We start from the raw sequence: 25073 nt of genomic DNA, 5'->3' as shown, positions 1-25073 counted from the left end.
TCGCATGCTTTGTGGGTGTTTTTATCCTTTTGGAGTGGAAGCATTAGAAATAGCCATTGGCTTCTAGTGGTTTCTTCCTTGCTAATTAGAAAGTCCATAGCGAAGAGTTGTATTTGCAAGAAATCATAGTTGCTAGAAATCGATAAGAAAATGGGAGGAAATTGCAAGCGCATGGAGGCAACTAAAATTAATAAATGGCAGGACCAACCCCAAGTCTGGGTTGTGCTGCAAGCAACTAAAATGACTGATTTTATGGAGAGAATGCAAGAGAAATGGTCAAAAATTAAAAGGATTTTCAAAAAGGGATGGTATAAGGGCACCTTGACCATTGACAGTAGGAAGTTCAAGGTGAATGAGACCATGATCGCCGAGGCTATGGGTCTACCAATTGGATGGTATGAAATTCTGTAGGGATAGGAAGTTGTTAGATGCTACAGTGAAGAAATTCCCTAAGGAGAAGGAGGAGAAAACCAGGCTGGTGAAGGGAAGTCACACTTACTACTCCCCTAAGGTAATTAAGTTGATACGGCAATGGGTTTTTTTTGCTATTATAGAATTTATCACTTTAGATGGGAGATTTACCAAGGTTTACAGCTATCATTTTATTATTCTCAACCATTTCGAGTATAAGGAGAAAATTTCCATACCATATTACTTGTTTTGTACACTAAATGTTGGGATAAAGGATGCTATCTCCAACCCAAAAACCAATTTTGTTATGCATGAGGGTCTTATGGTGATTTTGTACAATCTTATCAATAATATCATGGTTCAACTAAACATTGTAGAGGTTTCTGAGTCAAACGAGGGATTGGATGACTCAAATGATGATGATGGTGGTGAAGGTTAGGACACTAAAGTTGATGTTGAAGATGACCCCCATATCACCGGGTCGAGCAAGTGAAGAAGAAAAATAGGGCAAGAGGATTAGAGTGAAGGATCAGCCAGAAGGAAGCAGAAGCAAAACTTTACCTAGCCTTGGGTTATTTTCTATTAGTTCTGTTTGTTGTCATTCTGTTGCTAGCCACATCTTTTGAAAACTGGAAAAGGAATACTAAGGTTTGGAATGAGATTTCAGACGGAGGCCTTGTGTCGTGTATGGAAAGGTTGAAGGGGAATTCGTCGAGTGCCACTGAATAATTTGTAAGCGGTTTGGATAATGGTATCCTTAAGGTCTATGGCGAATAATTTAGGATTGATGAAGACTTTATCACTGAAATTATTGGTTTATAGATGGAGGGAATGAAGCTCTATAGAGAAAGGAAATCTGCAGAAGAAGCTATCTCTACTTTCTTCGACAAGCTGAAGGAGTGGAATAGGGTTCAGAAGATGGTTGATGGTGGCTACAACTAGAAGGATCTTCAGACACCTTGGGAAGATGTGGCAGAGGTTATCAGGAGATACATCACTCTTGATGGTCGCTATGCAATCATTTTTTACTACCATTTTGTCATTTTGAATCACTTTAGGCATGACAGGAAAATCTCCATTATGTTTTATCTTCTTCTTCTTTAAAGCATAGTCTAGAGAAACATGCTAAGAATGTGGATAATCCAGTCCTCCATGAGGGCCTTATTTGTCTCATTATGGATTATTCCAAGGCCCATGAAGTAAAGTCATCCCCTATTATGAAAACCCATGTTTCTTCTTCCAAACCAGAGGTTCAGGTGGTTTATGACATGGTTTCGAAAGGGGAAGATAGTGAGCTTTCCAAGGACTGGTAGGACCAAGATTTGTTTGACGATCGTCAGTATTGTCCACCTAATGGTGAGGGACCCATTCATAATATTACCCCTGGGAAAAGTAGTAGTAGGTGCAACAAACACCCTAGGTGGGCCTCTAGTAAATACAAAAATATGAGGACCAAGTCTGTTGACTTTGTCTCTCGCAAATCAAAGAGGCCCAAATCTAGAAAGGGGGCAGTCAACATAGATAGTGAACATGAGATTAATATTGAAATCCCCATTGACATTGATCTTGGGAAATAGGGGAAGGGTGTCATTGACCCAGATTTGGATGATTACATTTCCCTTGTGGCCAACAGTCAGATGGATTGTCTCCAAAAGATGGGCATGGAGATTGAAGTCCTAAAAGAGGGCATAAAGGGTATTGTAGATACTTTTATAGACAACCCTGGACCTAATAAAACAAAGAAAATCCTCCAATTGACCCAGAAAGTTAGTGAGGACATGGACAAGATGAAATCAAATCATGAAAGAAGAATATGGAATTTGGAATTGAGTGTAGAAGAAATCAAAGGAAGTTTGAAAAATCTGGTTGAGATCAGCAAGGCCGCCATGAATAATAGTTCAGAAGGCTTGATGAGGGTCAATAATATGATTGCGGATTATAGGGTTGATCCCATTGCCAGTGTGACTCCTTTGGACTCCAAGTAGAAAAAGAAAGTGAAGGGTGCTAGTGGTCAGATCCCCATACTACAACAGGTCTGTGTACTTGTACCAAGAGCAATAATTAGGAGCAAGATAGCTCCAAATTTATCATGGATGAGTTGGAGGCTATCAACAAGAAAGTTACTTAGAAAAATGCAGATTTGGTGCATTCTTATCTGTAGGTCTCTGTTTCTTCTAGTCTTATTTGTTTTTGTATTGTAGGTTGTTTTATGGGCTTGGCCCAAGTTCATTTAGCTTTTGCTAATGGTTTTGGACTTTAATGCTTATTTTCTAGATTATGTAAAACTATTGGGTTTTGGGTCCTTGTAAAACCCGTTTACCTTAATTAAAAACAAATGTCATATAGTATTATAATGCATGTCCTTCAATTATTATAATATATAATTTATTTTGTCTTATAATATTGCATTGTTAGAATGAGAATTGTAACAATGACTAAACTATTAGTTATCGATGATCAAATGACCATTCACCAAACCATATTTGTACATTGATTATTTTCTATTATAATGAGAATTGTAATATATTTATAAATTTGCATAGAATCATGTGATCTTCATGTAATGTGTTTTTAATTTTGCAATGTTCTTGATTGCATTTGTTTGATTCATGTCAATGAATTGATAGTTGAATTTGTATTTGAAGTGAAGGTTAGAGGGTATTGTATTGTACAAGTAACATACTATTATAGTATTTATGCAAATTATAATCACAAACAAATTGAATTTTCCTAATTTTTTTGTACAATAGAAATGAAGTGGGATTATATAAAAATAAAATATTGTTATAATATGGTAGAACCAAATAGAAATGATGTTTACACACTACTTAGAGAATAATAAATGTAAATCATATTTGTAACAAATAAGAACATCCACTCATATAAATATAACACAAAATATGATAAAAATTCAAAATTAATAGACCAAAATTGCATTTAAACTTTAGACATTTAAACTACTGTACTAGAGGAACCGATCACCCAGATTATGAATGTATTACAAACAATAGTGAGAATAAATAGAATAAAATATTTTTTGAATACACTCTTTGTGTCTTAGGACACTTTCCAAGAATGTTGGAACCATGTCATAGGATTTACTAGGTAGATTGTACCTTAATCCTAACATTCCCCTGCTAATATCTTAGCCATTTATGTACCATCTAAATATTTTAGTGTTCTCTCATGCTCCAACAAGATACTTGCAAAAGAAACCATGATAACCACCATCAAGAAAAAAAACTCCTTACATTCTCCAACATGTCACATATAGAAGAAAAAATTAACATATCAAGGTGAAACACATCAATTGTTATTGAAACCTACACTGGAATCTTTACATGAATATAAGCATTGGATCCAAAGTATAATAAAGGATCTAAGTAATTGTCTTACTCATACCACTTCGAATACCAACCACATCAAATTGCAATTCATCCAAGCTAACCATACCTCAAGCTATGGTATACCATCATAGATAAAACTCCATGTCATCAACATATCAACTCTAAATCAAGTCTCTCTATATATATCCTCATATCTCAATGCAACATACCAAAGCACAAATGACCATAGAGAAGGCCAACAAACAAAGTCTGTATTAACGTTGAAACAATCTTATTGATATAAATAATCCACATCTGAGTCATCCCATTTTAATTGAATAGGTGATCAACCCACACAATTGCATAGCTCATAGATCCAAATGCTGAAATATGCAAACTCATCATAACATCGGTAATAAAAAAGCCAAGATATTAGAAAGGATAACTACACATATATCCAATAACTCCCACTACATGAGTAATGTCAAATCTAAAAATAGATCAAAGCATATCAATTCTATTTAGACTACTTCACATATAGGATGTGACTAATTCCTATATTACATAATGTTGGAGTGATTTTAGGGCAATTATCTAATTATTTATTAATTTTAGGTCCTTTAATTTATTTTTCAGTTAAGAAAAACTTAGGTGCTTTATTTAGATCTAGGTGTTATTCTTTTTTAGTTTGAGTTCACTTAGAGGCACTTCTAGTTACCTTTTTTAGCTTGTAGTTTAGCTTAATTTAGCTCATACTTTTTTTTTTCTTTAGTTCTTCTAATTTTAGGATTAGGGCATCTCTTGCTCTGTATAAAACAAGTCATCTATTCATTATAACAGTACCTCCAATATTGTGCACCTTCAATATTAAATCTTTAATTATTTTGTGCATTATACAAAATTCTTTGGTTGTTATAGAGAATAAAATCTTTGCTTGATCTCTTTTGTGTGATAGGTATTTTTCTTGCAGATGATTCTCGACTCTTGTGGTTGATCATCAATTTTTAAATGGTATCAAAGCTTCATATCTATCAAGTTCCTATCTGCATGCTTCAGGGACCCACATTGAGGTGAATTTTCTATGTAGGTTGGGATCAAATAGAGGTCACCATTGCATCCGCAACATCGAAAAACCCCCAGATTGATTGTTGTTTCATAAAAAACTAAGCAATTGAAAAATAAAGTCAAATTGGTTGAGGGTAGACAAATTGAGACAAAATATGGGGATAGATCAAAAAATTGGGCACTTTGGCACAAAAATAAGGTCACCATCGTGCTCGGAAGGCCCAAAACCCCTAAATTGCCTATCAAATCGTCAAAATTGAAGGAAAAAAATAGGTTGGCACACTTTACGAGGCATAAAAATTGACATAGCCATACCACCTACATGCGCATTGTAATGCCCCACCCGGAAACCCCGAAGGGATAAAGCCATAACACAAGAATCGAGTGCAATTTTTTTTTTTTTTAAAAGTTACACCACATAAGATACAACAAGATATCAAAGATTCAGATTACATAGCGGAAGACATCAACTAACACCTAGAGAGTTTCCCAACGAGATTACTTAAATTTCACAATTCACTTAACTCACACAATTAATCCAAAAGCTGAATATCTTAATAACGAGATAATTCATAATCAGGATAATTCCTTTCAAAAGAGGGAAATATAAATCACAAGCAAAGATTCATCATTAAGATCCATTCATAAACTTCATTCAAGCTTCTCATTTAAAATTAACAAACCAACATCTAACACTCTAATACACTAGGATTTCATCATAACATAAGAGATCTTTCCAAGCATATTTAAATTCCTTAACAACAACTGAGTATAATTCATTACTCTAAGTTACATTCTTTTCATATACCGACTTATTTCATTTTAAAAGACAATTGCATACTAGCATCTACGATAAATCTCATCTAACCACTTAAGCATTCGGTCAACATGGCATTCAAGAAAGAACTGAATATAAGCATTTATAGTTAATTCCAATTATCCACTTAACCATTCTAACATAAACTAATCATACATGATAAAGCTGAATAAAGGAGACATAAGAGAATACATCACATAACACCATAATGATCTCGGAGTTCACCCCTAAAGGGCTACATCTCTGGGTCTGCGCAACTACAAGACCCCCTCTGATAAATAATGAAGTTAAGAATACAAGAGGTTACACCATACAATCCAGCCATCAAGGCGATACATAAACAATAATATACAAACGACCGCATCGGTCAATCAATACATAAATGATCCTTGAAAAGAACAGGATCCAGCTGAACATAATCAAAGCTAAGACAAGAGGTCCATGAGAGCATCCATAAAATTGAGCCATCACCACCCAAGGTCTAACATGAAACCGAAACTCACAAGGGCAGAGACAAAGGACGACTCACAAAGGTACTCAAAGCAGGACAAAACGACAACACACTAGCGAACGTAGGGACAAGTGTCATCACACAACCTGGTATGGATACCATGGCAAGTCTTCATAGGTTCCGGCCCATACTCTGGTAGCCCTGGCAACCTAATCCGAACTTCCAGCCCATCCAAGCCTCATGTGGACCCACGCATCCTGTCGTGAAGACAAGGAAGGTAGTTTGCCATTTCAGGCCTTCTCACAGCATGTCGAGTCTATGTTAGCACTCGTCCCATGTGTGAGGCACATTATCTTATTTAGAGATTATTTTCTAATCTACTTAGGTTATCACTTATTAGACTCACTTTCGGCAGGTTATCCAGCAGCCACTTTGGGCGCGGCCCCCAATCGAAAGCCACTTTCCCATACGACACTAGACTAAACTCAGACGAACTCAAAACCAAGGAATACACATGGTCAGACAAACGGAGTTCAAGAAGAGAGAAACAATCATCTGGTCAAACATGACTCAAGGGTAATCACTTACTGACGGTACTCTAACTAGAGACCCGACCCACAACGGTCAACCACAATCATCCTTCGACTCTCACACAAGGAATATGACCAACTATGACAACATCCCAATACAACCGTCAACTCGGAATCGAGGACTAAAACAGGAACACCAAACCATCCATACGACAGGGTCCTTTAAACAAAGCAAAACATGCCATTTCATAATTAAAGGCGAATACAGAATTTAAACTCGCAAGGCAATAATCAGAAAAGACTATATTTTCTCAAATTGATTTAAACATTAAAATCGATCAAGTTTTCTACATGATCTAAACACGGGTTACAGTTATCTACCTCATCGAGGGATAGGTTGTTCTTGGTTTTCTAACTCCTAAGGTTCCAAGCATCGAACAGGCAAATTAAGCCATAATGAGTTTTTAAACCAAATTCATATTAATAAAATTCAGACAACCATTAATCAACTAAATAAGATATTTAATCTCCAACAAAAACATCATTAACACACTGGTCTAAAACCAACTTCTACAGATTCATAATTTCCAATCCCAGATGCATAATACGGATCATGAAAATATAAACGTAGAAAGAGAATCTAAATGGAGATAATCACTTCTGAGGCATATCGTTTAAATTCAAACACCCATGATAAATATATCACTTACTTTTCAATTACTCATATGATATGTTCTACAATAGCATTTAGCATTATCAATAGTAATTCCATCGTATTAAAACGATTTCCCAATAACATATTATTCTCTATTATGTTTTTAAGCAAGAATACCTTAATCGTACTTACAATTCCGATTATACTTAAAATTAAAAATAACTTTCCTTGAATTAATAATAAATATTAAATGCATTTTTTTTTTATACTAAAAAAAAAACATCTTAACATTAAAATTTCTTCCATTAAAATGGTATAAAATATCATATGTTTTTCTTTTTTTTCTTTTTTTTAATGATAAAAGAAAACATTTATTAAAAAACGATGTTAATAACTACGTTAAAAACAAAGCATAACGTGTTTGAAAACGCGGCTAGGGTTAGGGCTTCACGCAGGGAAGGCCCGTGGGCGGCGCCACTGCGGTGCCCGCAGGCTCCACGGCGCCCTGCGGCCACCGCAGTGCCGCCGCCACAGGCGCTGCGAGAGCGTAAGCACGGGGAGGAGAAAGGGGAGGAGCGGGGGTGAGGGGAGGCGGAGTGGGTGGAGCTCTGCTCCCCGCCTCCAATCCCCAAAACCCACGGTTTAAGCAAAAAAAAAAAAAAAAAAAACAATGCGCCCAGTCCGAAATACGATATTTCCTTAATTTTTGAAACACAGTTCGAAACAAAACCCAAACGCCCAGCATGAAATTAAATGTTTTCTTTTCCCCTTTAAAAACACAGTTCGAACTTGGCTAAAACGCCATCCCCAAATTTCATCACGAATATAAATTCCAAATACACTATGATTTCGGTTTAAACGAACTGGGTTGGATATCAAATTTTCTTGATGGATTTCCCATCCTTTCCAATAACAAAAGGGTTTCAAACACCCAAACAGCCAAGAAGAAAAATTCACATTTCCATTTAAAATCTCCAGCCAAACAAATTGATTTTCAATCACAAATTCATTTCTTTCAATCAAAACAATAAATTCTTTTGGCAACAAGAAGACAATTCAGAATTCCTACCTTCATTTGCAATCCTGGTATGGCTGCGGGAGAGCCCAATCCTGCCAGATCCAGACTAACAATCATCCTCTCCAAAACCCCCAATTTTTGTCCAAAAATTCTCTCCAACCAAAATCTTCTCCAAATTTGACCCTCCTTCCATTTTTCCCCAAATTTGGGTTATATGGAAGAGTTGACCCAAAAATTCCATTTTTGGAATAAAAACTTTTATTTAAAAATAATACTCAAAAATTAATTCTTTACAACTATATCAACAATATAACTTGCTTTCCAAATCCAAAAACGATTTCCTCATTTAAACAATTTTAATCTTTCAATTCAAATAAGCCAACAGAACACAATTAACTCCATGGCGATAAAATCTAAAACTTCCTTTTTCAACAGCATAAATATAATGCATTTAATAATCCAAATCAATCATTCAATCGAATTTACTCCCAATTAAAAACGAGCAATCCAATAACAACGAAAATCACATGACGAGAACCCGATTAATTTAATCCATTAATCTTCACTGCACAAACACATAAATACTCAACATAATTACTAAGGACTAATTAATCAATTTAACCAGGCACACCAAGCACGCAAACCGAGAAGGTCAACCAAACGGACGACTCGCAAACCCAAGCAAGAAGGGATTACCGACGATGACTGGCGATGCTCACTAGAGCACGACTAAGGTCAACTAGGGTCTTACGACCACCTAATCCAACTCTAAGGATTAAAAAGGTATGCTCAAACCTGCAAAACCAGGTGACGACGAACCTCGCACTCATGCAACTTCGCACCTGAAATCTCCTGCAACCAACGATCATACATGCATACATATATAATAACTTAATGAATGCGTTAGCTTGATGTACTACCATGAAATAAGAACACTAAACAACTAGCATAAAACTAGTGTGAGAACCATATCAATAGCTATGCGTAAAATCAACATCTGACTATAACATAATATTACGATTAACTAATCAAGATTAAACCGAGGTTAGAAATCGATTACGGTAGGGGTACTACACGCATCATTACATGTGTCAAAATTTAAAATGAAAAAATTAATGGATATGTTAGAAAAAAAAGTCCATGCATAAATCTTTTTGTTAAAAAAATTTGAAGAAAGGAAGGATTAAATTTTTATTTGAAAAAAATGCAAAGTCAAAGAGAAGGTACATACAGGGCTTACACAATTTTGATGTCATCAATCAGTCCCCTAAATTTGGTGGACCCACAAAAATAGCCATTCAGAGCTATATTTAATTGAGTTTCTCTATTTTTAGACCTCGAAGCCTTAAAAAGAAACATGTGGTTTTTTGTCTATAACTTCGTCATACAGAGTTGAAATTGGGCAAACAAGATATCATTGGAAAGATAGTCTCATTGCCAATATTATTCTTTAGGTATTTTTATTAGATTATTCACCAATTTTTCGTACTAGGCCTCCAAAGTCATCCTTCAATTTTGAGCTTCTGAGGCCATATCTTACATATACAAACTCCATTTTTCGACTTCCATACATTGTCAAAAATCTCTTAGAGTGCTCTATCCATATATTAGGTCTCTTTTTCATATTGTGCTCTAGGTATATTTTATTGAGATTTTTGTGTTTTCACTATATGCTCAATTACTTGGATATTTTGGCACTTTGGATGGGTTTGTTTGGGCTAAAGCACAATGTTGTGTCGCACTTGAGGCCAACTGAATAAGTTCAGTTGAACTAGATTCGGTGAAACCTATGTGGTGGTTGTGTGGCACCTAAATGACACAATAAGTTTGGTCTAACTTATTTTCAAAGCAATCAGTTTGTGAACCTGTCTATGTGTCATGTGATATGGTAGCCAAATCACCATTTCATCTACATTTCCAAAACTTTCCACTTCTACTATATTTTTCTTCAAGAAAAATATTTTCTTACAAAAATTGAAAAATGCCTTTTGTAGAGCTTGAAGTCAAGAATCTGGACATATAATTTTTTTATGTTTTGATTAATGTTAATATATTTTATTTTTTAAACATTGCAAGTTCGAAAAGAGGCGGATTTGAAATTTTAAAAAAATAATTAAATAATATTTAAAAAGTTTACAAAATATTTTTTTGAGAGAATCTTCTCCAAAAGGGTATAATTTATTTTTTGATAATGATAAGTTTAATACACAAGGTGATGCCAAATGAAAAGTACCAAATCAAGCTATGTTAGACTTAAAAATTTTATTATGAGAAAAATATACATCAAAATTTAATTTTTCTTTTTTTAGCATTGCATATATGTGTCATCCATTTGGAAAATTAAAATCAAGAAAAAAAAAAAAAATCATTTCTTTTGGTGACGCCAACTAGAACCCCTGATTTTCAACAATAAAAAATCAATCTTTGAATATACTAAAAAAATCATTTTTTTTTTAGTTTAAAAAATAACAGACATAAATTTCATTAATATTTCTAGATTTCATCCGTTTACATCATTTTCAAATTTAATTTAGAAATGTCACTTTTATGTGGTCAAAGTTAAACCATTTTAGTTGTGTTGGTCACTTCCTTTATAAAAGTGTGACACAAGTTTGTGCTTTTACCCGTTTGTTAGAAAGGGTTATATTTGATGTGCTTTACATGTGCCGAGATTATTGGGATTTGATAATTTTATTTGAGGAGGTATCATGGTTTTTTTGTTCATCCTTTAGTTGTTTGAATGGCTAAGGACAATTATGAGTCTTGGTGACATGACATCTTGACACGTCTCAGGTGGCTAGATATGTTGCCTTATTTGTATGGACTTGTACCTAAATTAGCAACTTCAAGAGGTAAATCAGCTTGGGGTAATCTTGCTTACCATGTTGTAGGTGTGGTTTTTTCTAGTGTTGATTATGACATTGTGTTTTCTATATCAGACCTTGACAATCTTTGCTCACTTTGGACTTGCTTTTGGGAGATCTTTGGAGACCCTCATATCTCTCAATTTTCAGAGGATCCTACAACAGATTGTCTTTTTCCCCTTGCACATGGAAATATCATGCCTTGTGATGATAATACTATAGAGGAGCTTGAGTATATCAAAGGCCTTGCATGTTCTGATGGATCAAAGGCCTATCTTCATGTTCCTACTCCTCACATTGAGATCCCATCTCAATAATCTTCATCTTCTGCTGTTCTTGATTAGATTGGCATTAACTCATGCATAGCCCTCATTGATTCAGTCTATTACGATATTATTCTTCTAAACACAACAATTTAGGATTCGTATCTAGCAGACATATCATCATTGTTTATGGAGTCTCATATTTCATATATAGAGATCTATATTGAGGATATTCATCTCCTCTTTATTGATAGCCACATCAGCTCATCTTTACCACCCATGGAGCTTGTTCTTCATTAGCCTTTCCAGAGTCCTAATTTGTCACATCCTACATTTATTGGGCAAGTACCTGATTTAGTTGTGGCATCCTCATCATTCATGTACATAGCAACATTTGAGCAGTTTACAGAGGCACATACATTTTGGATTTGGATTCCTACATCTTTTGGTTATGGCTTGAGTGGCTTCTTCTATCTCGAATGGATTGGTTTCTTCCAAAGAGGAGATATGTTGTTTGCGGGCTGTGGATCATGTATAGTCTTCAAGCATTCATCATTGGTCTTGGAGCTACTTCTACATTGGGGGGATATTTATTGTACTTCTATGATTGATTTTGTACTTGGGGGGCCACTTGGAGTCCTTCATCTTAGTCACATGTACTACCTTTTTCATTACATATCTTATTTTTGGAGAGGGGTTTTATCCCATGTCACTTTTCTCCTTTTCATAGTTTAGAGAAACCTCATTCTTGTGAGTTGCATTGATTTGCATTGGTTTGTACATGAGTACCTAATCAGGCCTAGTTGTCGGGACTCATTCAGGCATGTATTTTCCATTCATCATTAGCCTTTAGCTTATCCCTAAGTTAATCTTAAGGAGGGGTGTTGGAGTGACTTTAGGACAATTATCTAATTATTTATTAATTAGGTCCTTTAATTTATTTTCACTTAAGCTAAACTTAGGTGCTTTATTTACATCTAAGTGATATGCTTTTTTAGTTTGAGCTCACTTAGAGGCACTTCTAGTTAGCTTTTTTAGCTTTTAGTTTATCTTAATTTAGCTCCTACTTTGTGTTGCTTTAGTTCTTCTAATTTTAGGATTAGGTTATCTCTTGCTCTCTATAATGCAAGCCATTCATTCATTGTAATAGTACCTCCAATATTGTGCACCTTCAATATTGAATCTTCAATTCTTTTGTGCATTATACAGAATTCTTTAGTCTTTATAGAGCATACAATCTTTGCTTGATCTCTTTTGTGTGATAGGTGTTTTTCTTGTAGATGATTCTTGGCTCCTATTATTGATCATCAACTTGTACACATTTTTTTAAAGGAACATACACTAATCTCTTCATTTATTCACATAGCTACACTTAAGGTGGGGTGTTAATGTAGAATATTCTACCTAAAATATTCCTTGTAGATAAGTTTTCTAGTTGATTTTATCTAACTAGGATAATAATTACTTAGGTGTGCAATCTTATATGTAATGACATGCCATTATTCTAGATAGTAGTTTCTATTCTAGGTGGTTATTTTCTCTGCAATATATGTATTTCTTTCTCAACTAATTAATCAATCAATTCAACTAGTCTATTATGTTATTGCTTGCTCATCCTATATTTTCACTAAATTCTTAGCTCATCAATACTAGCCATCTATTATGAGATCTTGACAATTCCTATGCCAAGAAAGGTAAAAATCCATCTAAATTATGGCATGAGGAAGAAATTCCTCACTTGATGAGTTTCTAAGATTTTGGGGACCAAGAGTCTCCTAATTTAAGAGGTGTGATCTAAAATAAAAAATCTTGACATGTGAATGAAATATTTTTTTCATTCACTTTCAACTAATAAAGTCATGAAAAACCTATACAACTTAAAGTAGTTGTCTCATTTGTAGTTTTTTATTAGAGTAAAATAGGTTTTGAAGGGACCCCAATACCCTTAACAAAAAAGGATAAAAAGCACCATGAGAAAACCAAACACAAACTAAAATCTGGCCAACATCTAAGAAAAAGGAAACCAGAGGGTCTACAAACTCGAAATCCTATTATAGATTCTTTAACATTTTTATAGTTTCTACATTCTTGCTAATAAATCCTTCAAGTTGATGTTCAGAACATCATGGAAAATATGAGCTTGGTCAATCTTACCTTTATCGTGGTTGTATGTTCTAGTTGAGGGACCAAGAGAAGGTCCTATACCCATCCCATGTTGATCTACTGCAACATTCTTCCCTTTGTCCTCCCTAATTGTTGAAAGAGGGCTAGAGCTACCTTTTGTCAAACCATCAAGAGTCTGCACCTTTTCATTATGTTGTTTGATACAATCAATACTAATTTACATAGCTATTCTACTCACAGCCACAATAACACTAAGTTTATCATGTACCTTGGCAATGGTATCTTCTAGATGTCCAATCTTATCCTCATGACCCATCTTCATAGTTTTCACATCCTTGGCCACATTTTGGATAAGAGAAATCATTTTATTAGTGTTGTCCAAAGTAGGGATCCTGTTCAAACTATTCTTCCCCAAATCCACTTTTTCATTAAGGGTATTAACCCTTCCCTTTAAAATTAAGTTGATTTCAGACACCATCCAATTGAAAAGGTTGTTTTGTCCCTTTGTCACATCCTTTCCCACCATCAACATGTCCCATGTCCTTCTTTCTCTATTTCAACAAGGATTGCTATGTGTAATTCCATTCTCTTGGGGGTCCATCTCAGAATCACAGATGTTGGCCTTGTTCCCTACCTTCTCATCCATCATCTTTTTAGCATTCACACTTGGTTTCTCCAAAATCTTCTTAGCATGAGGGGTATTGGTCTTCCTTTTGTCCCCAATCACAAAATGAGACAAATTAGGGCCCTTTTTCTTCTCTTTAGCCATTTTTTACTTTGAAGATTTAGTTCATTTACCCTCACTTGAGTTGTCTCATTTATTGTTTGTTTCATTAGAGAGATCAATATTTCCAAATGCTATCTCTTTCACTTCCAAGTAGATTGTATTCAATGGAAAAAATTTATTATAATTTATTAAATATTAAAATGTTAGTTGAAAACTCAATCATATTTTTACCTTCCTTAGGCACTCGAACAGAGATTCACAAGTTGATTTATAGAACTTTCATGAAGTTGCAAGCATGTCTATAGATGTTGAACTATGTTTACATGTTTCATGGGCTCATGAAGGTCCATGTAATAATAAAAATGTACCTCGATAGAATGTTGAGATATAGTGACATGAGAATTTTGAATATCACTTTTACTAGAACTTTTTTGGTCCTATAGGGTTTCTCCAAGTGTATATTTGTGTTTAGTGTAATTTTCATGCTTCATTTCTTTATATTTCTAAATTATTGCATTCATTTTTAAATAGTTAAAAGGTACAAAACATGTATTTCATTTTTTATTTGACTAATTTTTAGTTCTAGTTGCTAAAGGAGATAGAATCTATAATTAGTGGACCATGAAGTGGAATTCCACTCAAGTTTGTAGACCATGTTTCCTCTACTATCCTCAACAAGAATTCTAAAGGAAACATGGTTATTAGAACAAGTTGTACACTAATTTCTATAATTATATTCTTCTTATCCCTTCGGTGTTCTCTTCTAAACAATAATTAATTAGTTGAAGTGTTCCATGCACAATTATTTTCAAAAGAAGGCTAATCATGATGTTCAATAATTGGTCAACTAACTCTAGTGAATTGTATTTCAAAATATAAATACATCAATTTTGATCTATTTTTTGGGTTACGTGAAAATATTTATTTCCTACTAGGAGGAATGGCAAATAAAACCCAAAGTTTTAAGATACGAGCTTGTTACCTTTCAATGACCTACCTTTATATTTATGGGTGATTTAGATGTAACTTTCAAATAATCACAAAGCTAAATATAAGTTATTAAGGTAACAATCCATTTTATGTATATTATGTTTCAAATGCATTGAATTATTTAGGAGTGATAAGTAACTCAATTGACCATACTTATATAGATCGGAAAACTTCTCTTAATTTCATATATAGACACATACATGTTTTTAAAACTCAAATTACTATTAATGATATAATTGATATACTAACATTTTTTAACAATTAATCAAATTCTCTTTGAAACACTAAACAAACTAATGAAATCCAACTAATTTTCTTATTAGAAACATTTCTACAAGTATCACAAATAGTCTAAGACAATTAACTAAAAGCTTCTATTGAAAAAGACAGCCACTAAGTGCAAATAACCGAGGCCTAAATGTAACGGTCATATGACCATATTTAAACATTTGTACCATAAAATATTATATAAGATCCTACAAATATACATTAGATATATATTTAATCTTATTTATATTAAGATGCATTTTAATATTTTAATGACACTTTCAAATGAACAATCATCGCAAAAACAATTTGCTAGACAGGAAGGTCCACCATCAAATTTACACATCCACGCCAAAAATATTCTATCAAAGTTGACCAACGTGACTTAGCTCGTGCTTCGTCAACTTGACTGTCAGATGCACTTAATCTCTCTCATGCCAACTAATTGATCTATTTCTTCACCATTAATCCTAACCCTTCTGCGTTACAATTTTCATCTGACAATGGTTTTTCCAGAGGCTGAGCTCCCTGTAATAGATATTTCTGTTCTTCAATCAGAGTTAAAAGAAGGTGATCCTGATCTTCAGAGGCTGTGCAATCAAGTAAAAGAAGCTGCCCAACAGTGGGGAGCTTTTCGTGTGGTGAATCATGGAGTCGAACAGGAGCTTCTAAACACTGTGGATTCAGTTTCTCGAGGTCTTTTCAGTCTTCCACCCCAAGTAAAAGAAAGAGCCGTTTGTCTTCCATTTGATGGGTATTTGAAGGGCGTTGGTCTTTCATCTGGCGAGGCCATATGTTTCCCAGCAGTACTGGCTTCTGATTCGATTCAGCAATATGCACAAAAGCTATGGCCCCAAGGAAATCCTGAATTTTGGTATGTTATACAACTTGTTTGATTTTTTAAGGCAATCTGAAATTCATTTCTATCGTTTCAATTAATCAGTATTTTAATTTAAGTTCAATTTTGTTTAATTGGGTATTATTTGTTTTTGGAAAATCATGGAGTGTTTGATAATAGATTTATTCCTTCAATCACCTCTTTTCTCATTCTTGGATATTTCATAGCTTTAGTTCTTATTTATTTCTTTGAATGTTTAGTTAGATAATTATCTTATTATTTAATATTAATTAACAAATAAGATGTTATCGTTTTTTATTAAGGTAAACAGGTTTTACAGGGACCTAAAATCTAGTCAGATAAAAATACAAAAAATTAAACAGAAGCTAACTAGTTCAAAAACAATGAAAAAACAGCCACAGAAACAGGGGCCACACTCACACTCACACTCACACTCACACAAAAACCACTAATCGAAAAAACTAAAGAAACCACTAAACCAGAGATTGGATCAGCTCCGATTTCTTTTGGATCATACTCGTGTTAACTTCCTCGAGCTCTTCAATGATGAACTTGGAGGTACTAGATTGTCTTGGTTCCTACTCCTCATCCTCGTATAAGGGCCAGTAGTGATATATGATCTCGTACCTTGCAAGTTTGGCTCCTGGATTTTCTTCTTCTATTTGGTGTCTGAGGGTGGGATACTAATGACCAATTGGGCTCTTTGGTCCACAATCATCACATTGACCTTTTTGAGACCCTCAATGCTATTATTCATGGCTTCCCTGCTAATATCAACCAGATTCCCTAGGTTGCCTTTAAGCTCTTCCAAGCTTATTTCCAACCGACCAATCCTTGTTTCATGATCCATTTTCATGATCTTAACATCTTCTGATACTTTATGTGTCATTCAGATAATTTCGTCAGTTTTTCTTGCCATGGGTGTCTCAGTATAGGTGTCAATAATGCCCTTAATTCCTTCCTTTAGCATGTTGATCTCCTTGCTGACACAAAGAAAGTAATTTTCATGGCTTTTTTAATACAATTATTAAGGAGAATATCAAAATTAGAATCTTTTTGAGTATTCCCCTATTCAACTTTAATGGGGATGTCAAGCTTTATTTCCTTCTGCTTTCCCTTGGCTTCCCCTATTTTTCCTAATTTAGACTTTTTCGTACTTGGTTGCCCAGAACCCTGTAAATTGGGGTTTGGAGTTTTATATTTACTGGTAGCCCATCTGCGGTGTTTGTTTCTTCTGCTGCTACTAGTGCCAAGTGTAATATTTTCAGGGGGGCCCTCCTCCTGAGAGGGAAAATAGTCTAGATCTTCTGAGACATTAAGCTCTCGCCAATCCATAGCCATACCAGACCCCTCTTCCTCCATCCCCATGTCAAACACAATTTGTACATTAGGGTTGGTCAAAGAATTAGGGGTTTTGACAACTAGGGATCTTTGGAATATTCCATGATGAGCATGATTAACCCCTCATGCAAGACAAGGTTGTCACTATTTTTGGCGTGATTCGCAAGGCTATTTTGAAGAGAAGATAATAAGAAAAAAGGAAAATAAATTCTTCTGTTATGCCTAAAATGATTCAATATCATAAAGTGGTAAGAGAATATACTGGCATAACTATCATCAAGTCTAATGTACCTCATTATCACTTCAGCCATATCTACTCAAAGTGATTGCGGGTCCTTCATATTATAACCATTGTTTTCCATCTTTCGGACCCTGTTTCTCTTGCTTTGTTTGTCAAAGAAGCCCAAAATGACTTCTTTCGCCATCTTCCTCTCTATGTAAAACTTATTGCCATCGATCTGCAAGCTAGTTATCACCGCAATGAAGGCTTCACCAATTCTAAACTCTGCTCCAAAGTCCGTGAGGATACCTTTCTTCCAACCATTCACAAAATCCTATGGCATTTTTGGGTCATTGCCATAAAGCCTCTTGAATATGACACAAGGCCCCCATCAGTAATCTTTGTCAACAACTCCCTACTCTTTTCCCATTTCTCATAGGAAGTAAGCTCCATTCTATTTTTGTCACCTCCCATAAGCAATCTACCTTTGTCAATTGGGTGTAAGCACCAAAGCCAAACCAGGCAATGAAAAACCTGACACAGAAGAAAGCTCTAGAAACCTTGGTTTTGAAATTCAAACTAAAATCACATGAAAGATCACTACTCATTTGGCAATTTGTCATCATTAATGTGATATGAGTGGCCAATACACTCGGTGTTCTTTCTTGTCAATTCACACAATTGTATCAAGAAAGTTTCCCTTCCCATCAACCACCTTATGTTCATATAATCCACACCAATATTTGCAAGGTGGTTGGATGGCATGTTACCTTCCTGATAAACATGGGAAATTTTGAATTCGTCCAATTTTGTAATCATGATGTGGCACTCCTAAATTAAGTGCTTGATAGTCTAGCTAGGCTTGGTATGTTTACTCACACATCTAATGATGTTAAGTGAATCTTTCTCAACCCACACCATTTTGAACCCTTCTTTGATAGCCATGTTTAAACTAGTGTAAGTAGCTTTTGCCTTAGCATAGTGGTTTGTTTGGGTGCCCAGTGGGAGTGCCACTATTGAAACAAGAATAAGATGCAATCTATTATTCATTTTTTTGACTTGTTTTTGAATAATTTTATGCTTCGTAAAATAAAAAGGGTTGTTTTAAAATAAGAGGAGGAATCCTAAGCTTGTCCTAGTAGTAGTCAAACCTCTAGATATGGACAATTTGTTGTGCACAAAACATAAATGTCAAGATGTAGAATTCAACTTTGTATTCTTTAGAACCAAATATCTCTTGAGTGATTCTTGTTGCCAGTTTATAGATGTTGATTATCTATATGTTCTTTATACTTACATGTCCATAATTACTCAATTCAGATTTTTTGGCATGTAAACCAAATAGATAGTAGATGGATACAAAAAGGGTTGGATTTGGAGTGTGAGATATAATGATTGAATGTGGTCTACTAGGTCAAGCTAGATAACCTAGTCTATAGTATTGCATGGCCTAGGGATGTGTGCAAATGAATTTAGCTAATAGGTTATGGGTAGGGGCTAATTCATGAACCAAATAAATTGATTGAGCACTTCAACTATATAGAAAGTGTTGTTAAAATATATGATACATACTTTTATCCTTTACATTCCCCCCTACTTTGGCATGCATGTGAATTTATGAATTATATATGAAAATATAAATGTGTTAATTAAAAATGAATAAGTATGTTAGGATAAAGAATTGGACCTTCAAATGATGCCTCAATAAATTTTAGTACTTATGGAAAGAATTCATTTCTCATTACTGTACACATGATATTAGTTGTTCATATATCAAGTGTTTTTTGTTAAAAGTATGTAATTATTATTCAAAACATGTAATAGCTATGAAACACAACTATAATGAGTTGTAAAAGATAGAGAAATATGTCATGAAACATAATGTGAATTCATAAATATTCCACCCTAAGCATATGCATTGAAAAAGATTTTTTGTTATCTAAGATTTAATGACACATAAGACAATATGAAGTTGATTTAACCAATGTGTATCCTACTACAAAGTAGATGCACAACAAAAATTAAAACTAGTGTAAATTAAAACATGACACATAAACTAGTGTGTACCTAGAACCAATATGAGCCCACAAAGAATGTGTTTGGAAAAAAGAAAAATATATCATAGATAGTATTATGACACATAAGTTGATGGAGAGCTTGAGTAGAAGTAGCTCCCACAAAGTATGGATAAATTCATATAAATTTAGAAAATGAAATATTTTTTGGGAAAAAATTTGTTATACACCTTGTATAAGAAAATAAATGTTTTAACGTATAAAATAAATATTTATTCATGGTCCATCTTTGGAGATGTGTTTAGTTGCATCAGATACTTATTTGGGTCCACTTGTAAAGTTGTATGCTACTATTGGTTGGATATTTTAGGTATGGGCTAGATATTTATCCAAGGGAAAATGTAAGCAATGGAGGATGGGGTGATAGAAACAAAATCATTTATATGGTAAACAATTAATAACCAAAATCCAAGAGCTATATTTCTTGTCAAAATTAATAATTTGTCATAAATGAATCAAATATATTGGGAGAAAGCAAAAAGTTACGTGGAAAATTACTAAAAGGAGGGAAAAGGTGTGTTGGTATAAAAGAAAATAAATGTTGGTGGATTTGTTTGCCAACATGTACTATGAAAGGTTTCTTTGCATCATCAATGTGTTATTAGGAATAGCTACTAAAGGAAATAATATAGATAAATGCATTTAGTATAGATTAACATTTAGTAAGGTTTATAAGAAATGGGGGATCAACCAATACAATGAGTAAAAAAATAATCAACTATGAATTCACCCTCCTTATATGTCCATGGTAATGATACATCAATATTAGCCATAATTGTTTGCATGTGAAAATGGACCAAAATATTTATTAGTACTTAGGCCTTTATTATTTTTATTTACAAATTAGGAACTTGTATTTTTTAATTATTACAAAGGAGGTATTTCCATTTTTTTATTAGGATTTAATATCTATTTATTATTATTCTCTTTCTTGACAATATCATTGAACATATTTATATTTATCAAAAAATTTGTTAATATTTTATTGGTTTTATATCAATGATGTTTCATTTCCATTTAACTATAATTATTTTAGTTACATTGGAAAATAACACCCTCACAAGCCTAGCCAAAATAAAAATATAGAGAAGTTAAACTTACTTTTGTTAAGTAGCCTAGATTACTTGTATATTGATTATGAGTCCCATTTTATGCATTTAAGTTGACCCTATCCCCACGTTTGGTCATTAAGATGTATCCTCTATAATTATAGGGTATAGTTTGGGGCATCAACAACTATAATATGAAAGATGAATTCTACAAACAAAATTATTAATTTATTGATTAATTCAAAGTTTTAAATGGTTTAGATTGAGTCCATGTATTATAAGTAGGTTTGCTAATATCATATCATGTACATAAATAACAAGACAAACTTGTGCATACATAAGGTCATTTTTGTAGATTTACTAAGCTATATTAAAAAAAAATTATAATATTTTCTAGGATATTAATCAATTAGAAAATTCTAAAATATGTACAAAAAATAAGAAACAAATAATACTTGGGCTTCAAAGGATTGTTAGCATTAAACAATTTAGATAATTATTTAACTCATGTGAAAGTGTGGCTCCTACAATGCACCATCATGAATGATGAGAGTTATACATCTTTTCAACCAAATATAAAAATGAAATGTTATTATCATCGTTTTAATGTAAATTATATAATTAATATGTGCTTATTGATGTATAATATTATGTTTTACATTCATTTACACCTAATACTTGATGACACTAATCATAATTATTTCACACCATTAATAATAGTATGTCTTATAGACATAGATATCCATGTACCATGTGATGGTAAAATCATTATAACCATTATTTTTCGTATGGTAGAATTTATGACCTACATCTTCATGATGGAAATGATATTTATTCTTGATCATCCTAGGTGTTCATATTGACATTGTTTGCATCCTATAAGACACACTTTATTGATATTATGATGACTTATATCATTATTACTTATTGCTTGTGATTTCCTCATTTTGAGGGGAAACCCTAGGTGCATCTAATACTTTTCTCCTCTACGTGATTCAATGTTTATATTAAACTATTATTTTTTTATCTTACATGATGCTATATATATTAATGATTACAATATGCTTGACATGGTTACAAAATTTTTATCTGGCATATATGGCTATCCTTATATTGCCATCTTTGTACACTAGGGGTAACATTGTACATATGTCTTGGTGATTATTTCTAGCTTATGTGTCCACATGGTCATACATGACTATATTGTGTTCTTTATCATCCTTATGTATTTTTCACTCTTTTCCAGTTCATTACATCATATGAATGCACAACCAATTGTAGGGGGCATATATTTGCATTAATGTTCTTCATAAATTGGATTTTAATGATATTATTATGAGAATTAGGATCATTTTTTGGTACTAAATAGAGATTTATTACCATATCTAGATGGAGACATTTTATTATTCTTTTTGTGGTTAGATTGAATTTTATATCTAGATAATGAACTTGGACACCTTATCTACATAGTTAACAGTAATTTTACATTTTTGCATAGCTAGATCTTTTGAATCTTTTTCACACCATGAAAAACCCCTTACTCTTCCCTTCTCAATTTTTTTACTTTTTTAATGACATTTTTTTTAGCAAGTTGGAATGAATTCTTATCTCAACATCTATAAGACATGTTATTTGTTGCATTTTTCTCTTAAAGTTGAAGGTTTGAATGATCCACTAATTGTGAAAAAAAATAGAGAATAATTTGTTAATTTAATGAAATTCTATTGAGTATTTAAAACATATTTTCTTATCATTTTTTATTACTTGTCTTAATTACATGCATTTGTCTAATATTTCACCCTCACATCAAAGTTGGTGCAAAATGTAATGGTGAAAATACACAATGATTCCCTTTTGCCCTTATGTTTTTGACCCACATTGATTACAGTATCCTAAATGTAATAATTAGTTTAAAAGTGACATATTTGTGCAAAAATATAGCTCATGGCTTCACACATCTTAATCTCATTTATTGTTGGACCCTAGATTCAAATCTCTAATCCTTAAAACCATTTTTCATTGCTTTGGACCAAACCCATAGTTGTGAATTATTCCTAGATCAATTCTATAATTTTATATTTAATTACTAGAATTTTAAAATTTAAAATTAGAAGTTCCACCATGTTAACCATTTCACTAGACATTATGAGCCGACCTACCACACATTTTGTTCATTTGTAGGCTTGGTTGTTGTATTCAAAGACATTTTTTCCATCATTTGAAATCATTTTGAAATGTTAGAACATGAAATAAAATATAGATCCATGAGCTTAACAAATAATCTATTTTCCATTTGTTTTCTTGTGGCATTGTCCTAGGTATGTTCCACTCTTGCTTTTGTCTTTGATTTTCACATAGAGACATAAACTTGGTACAACTAAGGTTTTAATTGAGGAGAAAATAATGTTTGCAAATCAATGCCTTCCCTAAAGGTTTTTATACAGACCACCAGTCCTTATAACATTTAGATCTCAAAATTTTAAGGTTGGACAAGTTTTAGACTATTAAGAATCAATGAGATGTGTTGCATGGGTATACAATCACTTTTGTGACCTTGTATATTTAGATTTGCTAGTCAAAGATATAGACTAAAATTTCAAGACATTGATGGATGATTTTCTAACACCTAAATAAAAAACTTCACATTAAAATCAAAACTAAAAGTACATGCATTGAATTTATTTCCTTCCTTTCTTTATTTAAATATTTAATTTTCATTGTATTTTAACATTTAAATTTTATAATATTCTATAATGAATCTAAACTCTATTATTTAAATTAATTATTACTTGATTGAATACAAATATAATAATTTTAATTTTTTGGACATGTTGTGCAGTGATAGCCTAAGAACATACAGTTCCAAGTTAGCTGATCTAACAAATTCCCTAATAAAACTTATCCTTGAAGGTTTGCAACTCAGCAAATATTTTGAGATTGATTTTGCAGAGTGTGAAGCTTTGCTTCGTCTCAATTATTTCTCTCTGCGTGAAAAATCAAGCGACACTAATGATATTCTTCTCAAGGAGCACACAGATTTGGGTGTGATGACAATTCTATATAATGACCAAGTGGCTGGTCTTGAAATGCGCTCTAAACAAGGTGAATGGTTCACTGTAAAACCTCTTGCTGGATCATTCACTGTCATCATAGCCAGCGCTCTAAAGGTAGGGAGATTCCTAAATCTAGTTTAAACTCAATTCTTTCTTTAGATGAATTCTGATATTTTTTTGGCTACAGATATGGAGCAATGATAGATGTTGGAGTGTGGAGCATCGTGTAGCATATGAGGGGAAGGAGCCTCATCTTTCTATCGGTTTCTTCTGGAATTTTTTGAAGGAAAAAGAGGTGCGTGTACCAGAGGAGCTCATAGATGAACACTATCCACATCGTTATAAACCCTTTCTTTTCAAAGACTATAGAAATGCTCGAGTCCAAGAAGCTCCTCTTGACATTTTTATTTAGAATTTAGTGATTTTAAAAAAAAAATTAAAAATTAAAAAAAAAAAAAAGAAAAAAAAAAAGAAGATAAATATCATTTTTAAGTATGAATGGAATGTAAATTTGTTGTTGATTTCTTGTTGAGCTATATAATATTTAGTAATAGGTGTCACGTAGTGGTATAGTATTTATTTTTGAAATATTATAATGTTAAAATTCGTATTTATCTTACAATGTTGTATATTTAGAAAGAGAATGATATCAATGAATAAACTACTAGCTATCAATGAGAAAGTGCTTGCTTAGTGTAGTGCCCATCTCTTATCTATCTTATGTGATTAAATTTGTTAGATATTATGGGCTTGAATGTTTTCTTGATACTCCTTGCTTCATCTTTCATTCTTGATAATTGAAATTATCTTTAATAAAAAATGGACATGTTATGATTGTGATAATTACTATGGTGATGTTAATTCAATGTTCCTGATTAAATATTGAAGTTGGATTTATGTTTAGCTCCATGGATGATCACTCATTAGGAGGACGCGATACCCTTACCTATCTTGCTTATCTATGTTTT

General features: G+C 33.2%; 1 protein-coding gene across 1 annotated transcript; it reads left to right on the top strand.

Annotated features, from left to right (window-relative positions):
- Window positions 1-15951: 15951 nt before the first annotated feature.
- On the top strand, window positions 15952-24810 carry LOC131856061 (2-oxoglutarate-dependent dioxygenase AOP3-like). The gene is made up of 4 exons (XM_059207258.1): window positions 15952-16382; window positions 23892-23962; window positions 24089-24219; window positions 24293-24810. The coding sequence occupies exons 1-4, from the start codon at window positions 16012-16014 to the stop codon at window positions 24515-24517; spliced, it is 798 nt and encodes a 265-aa protein (XP_059063241.1). The 5' UTR covers window positions 15952-16011; the 3' UTR covers window positions 24518-24810.
- The last annotated feature ends 263 nt before the right edge of the window (window positions 24811-25073 follow it).

The sequence above is a fragment of the Cryptomeria japonica genome, chromosome 6, assembly GCF_030272615.1.
Source record: "Cryptomeria japonica chromosome 6, Sugi_1.0, whole genome shotgun sequence".
Classification (NCBI taxonomy): Eukaryota; Viridiplantae; Streptophyta; class Pinopsida; order Cupressales; family Cupressaceae; genus Cryptomeria; species Cryptomeria japonica.
Note: the sequence above shows the minus strand (reverse complement) of the source record. Positions and strands in the feature narration are given on the sequence as shown.

Coding starts and splice junctions, on each gene's coding strand:
- LOC131856061 (XM_059207258.1), top strand. CDS start 16,012: ATGGTTTTTCCAGAGGCTGAGCTCCCTGTAATAGATATTTCTGTTCTT. Junction 23,963..24,088: donor AATAAAACTTATCCTTGAAG/GTTTGCAACTCA, acceptor AGGAGCACACAG/ATTTGGGTGTGATGACAATT. Junction 24,220..24,292: donor TCATAGCCAGCGCTCTAAAG/GTAGGGAGATTC, acceptor TTTTGGCTACAG/ATATGGAGCAATGATAGATG.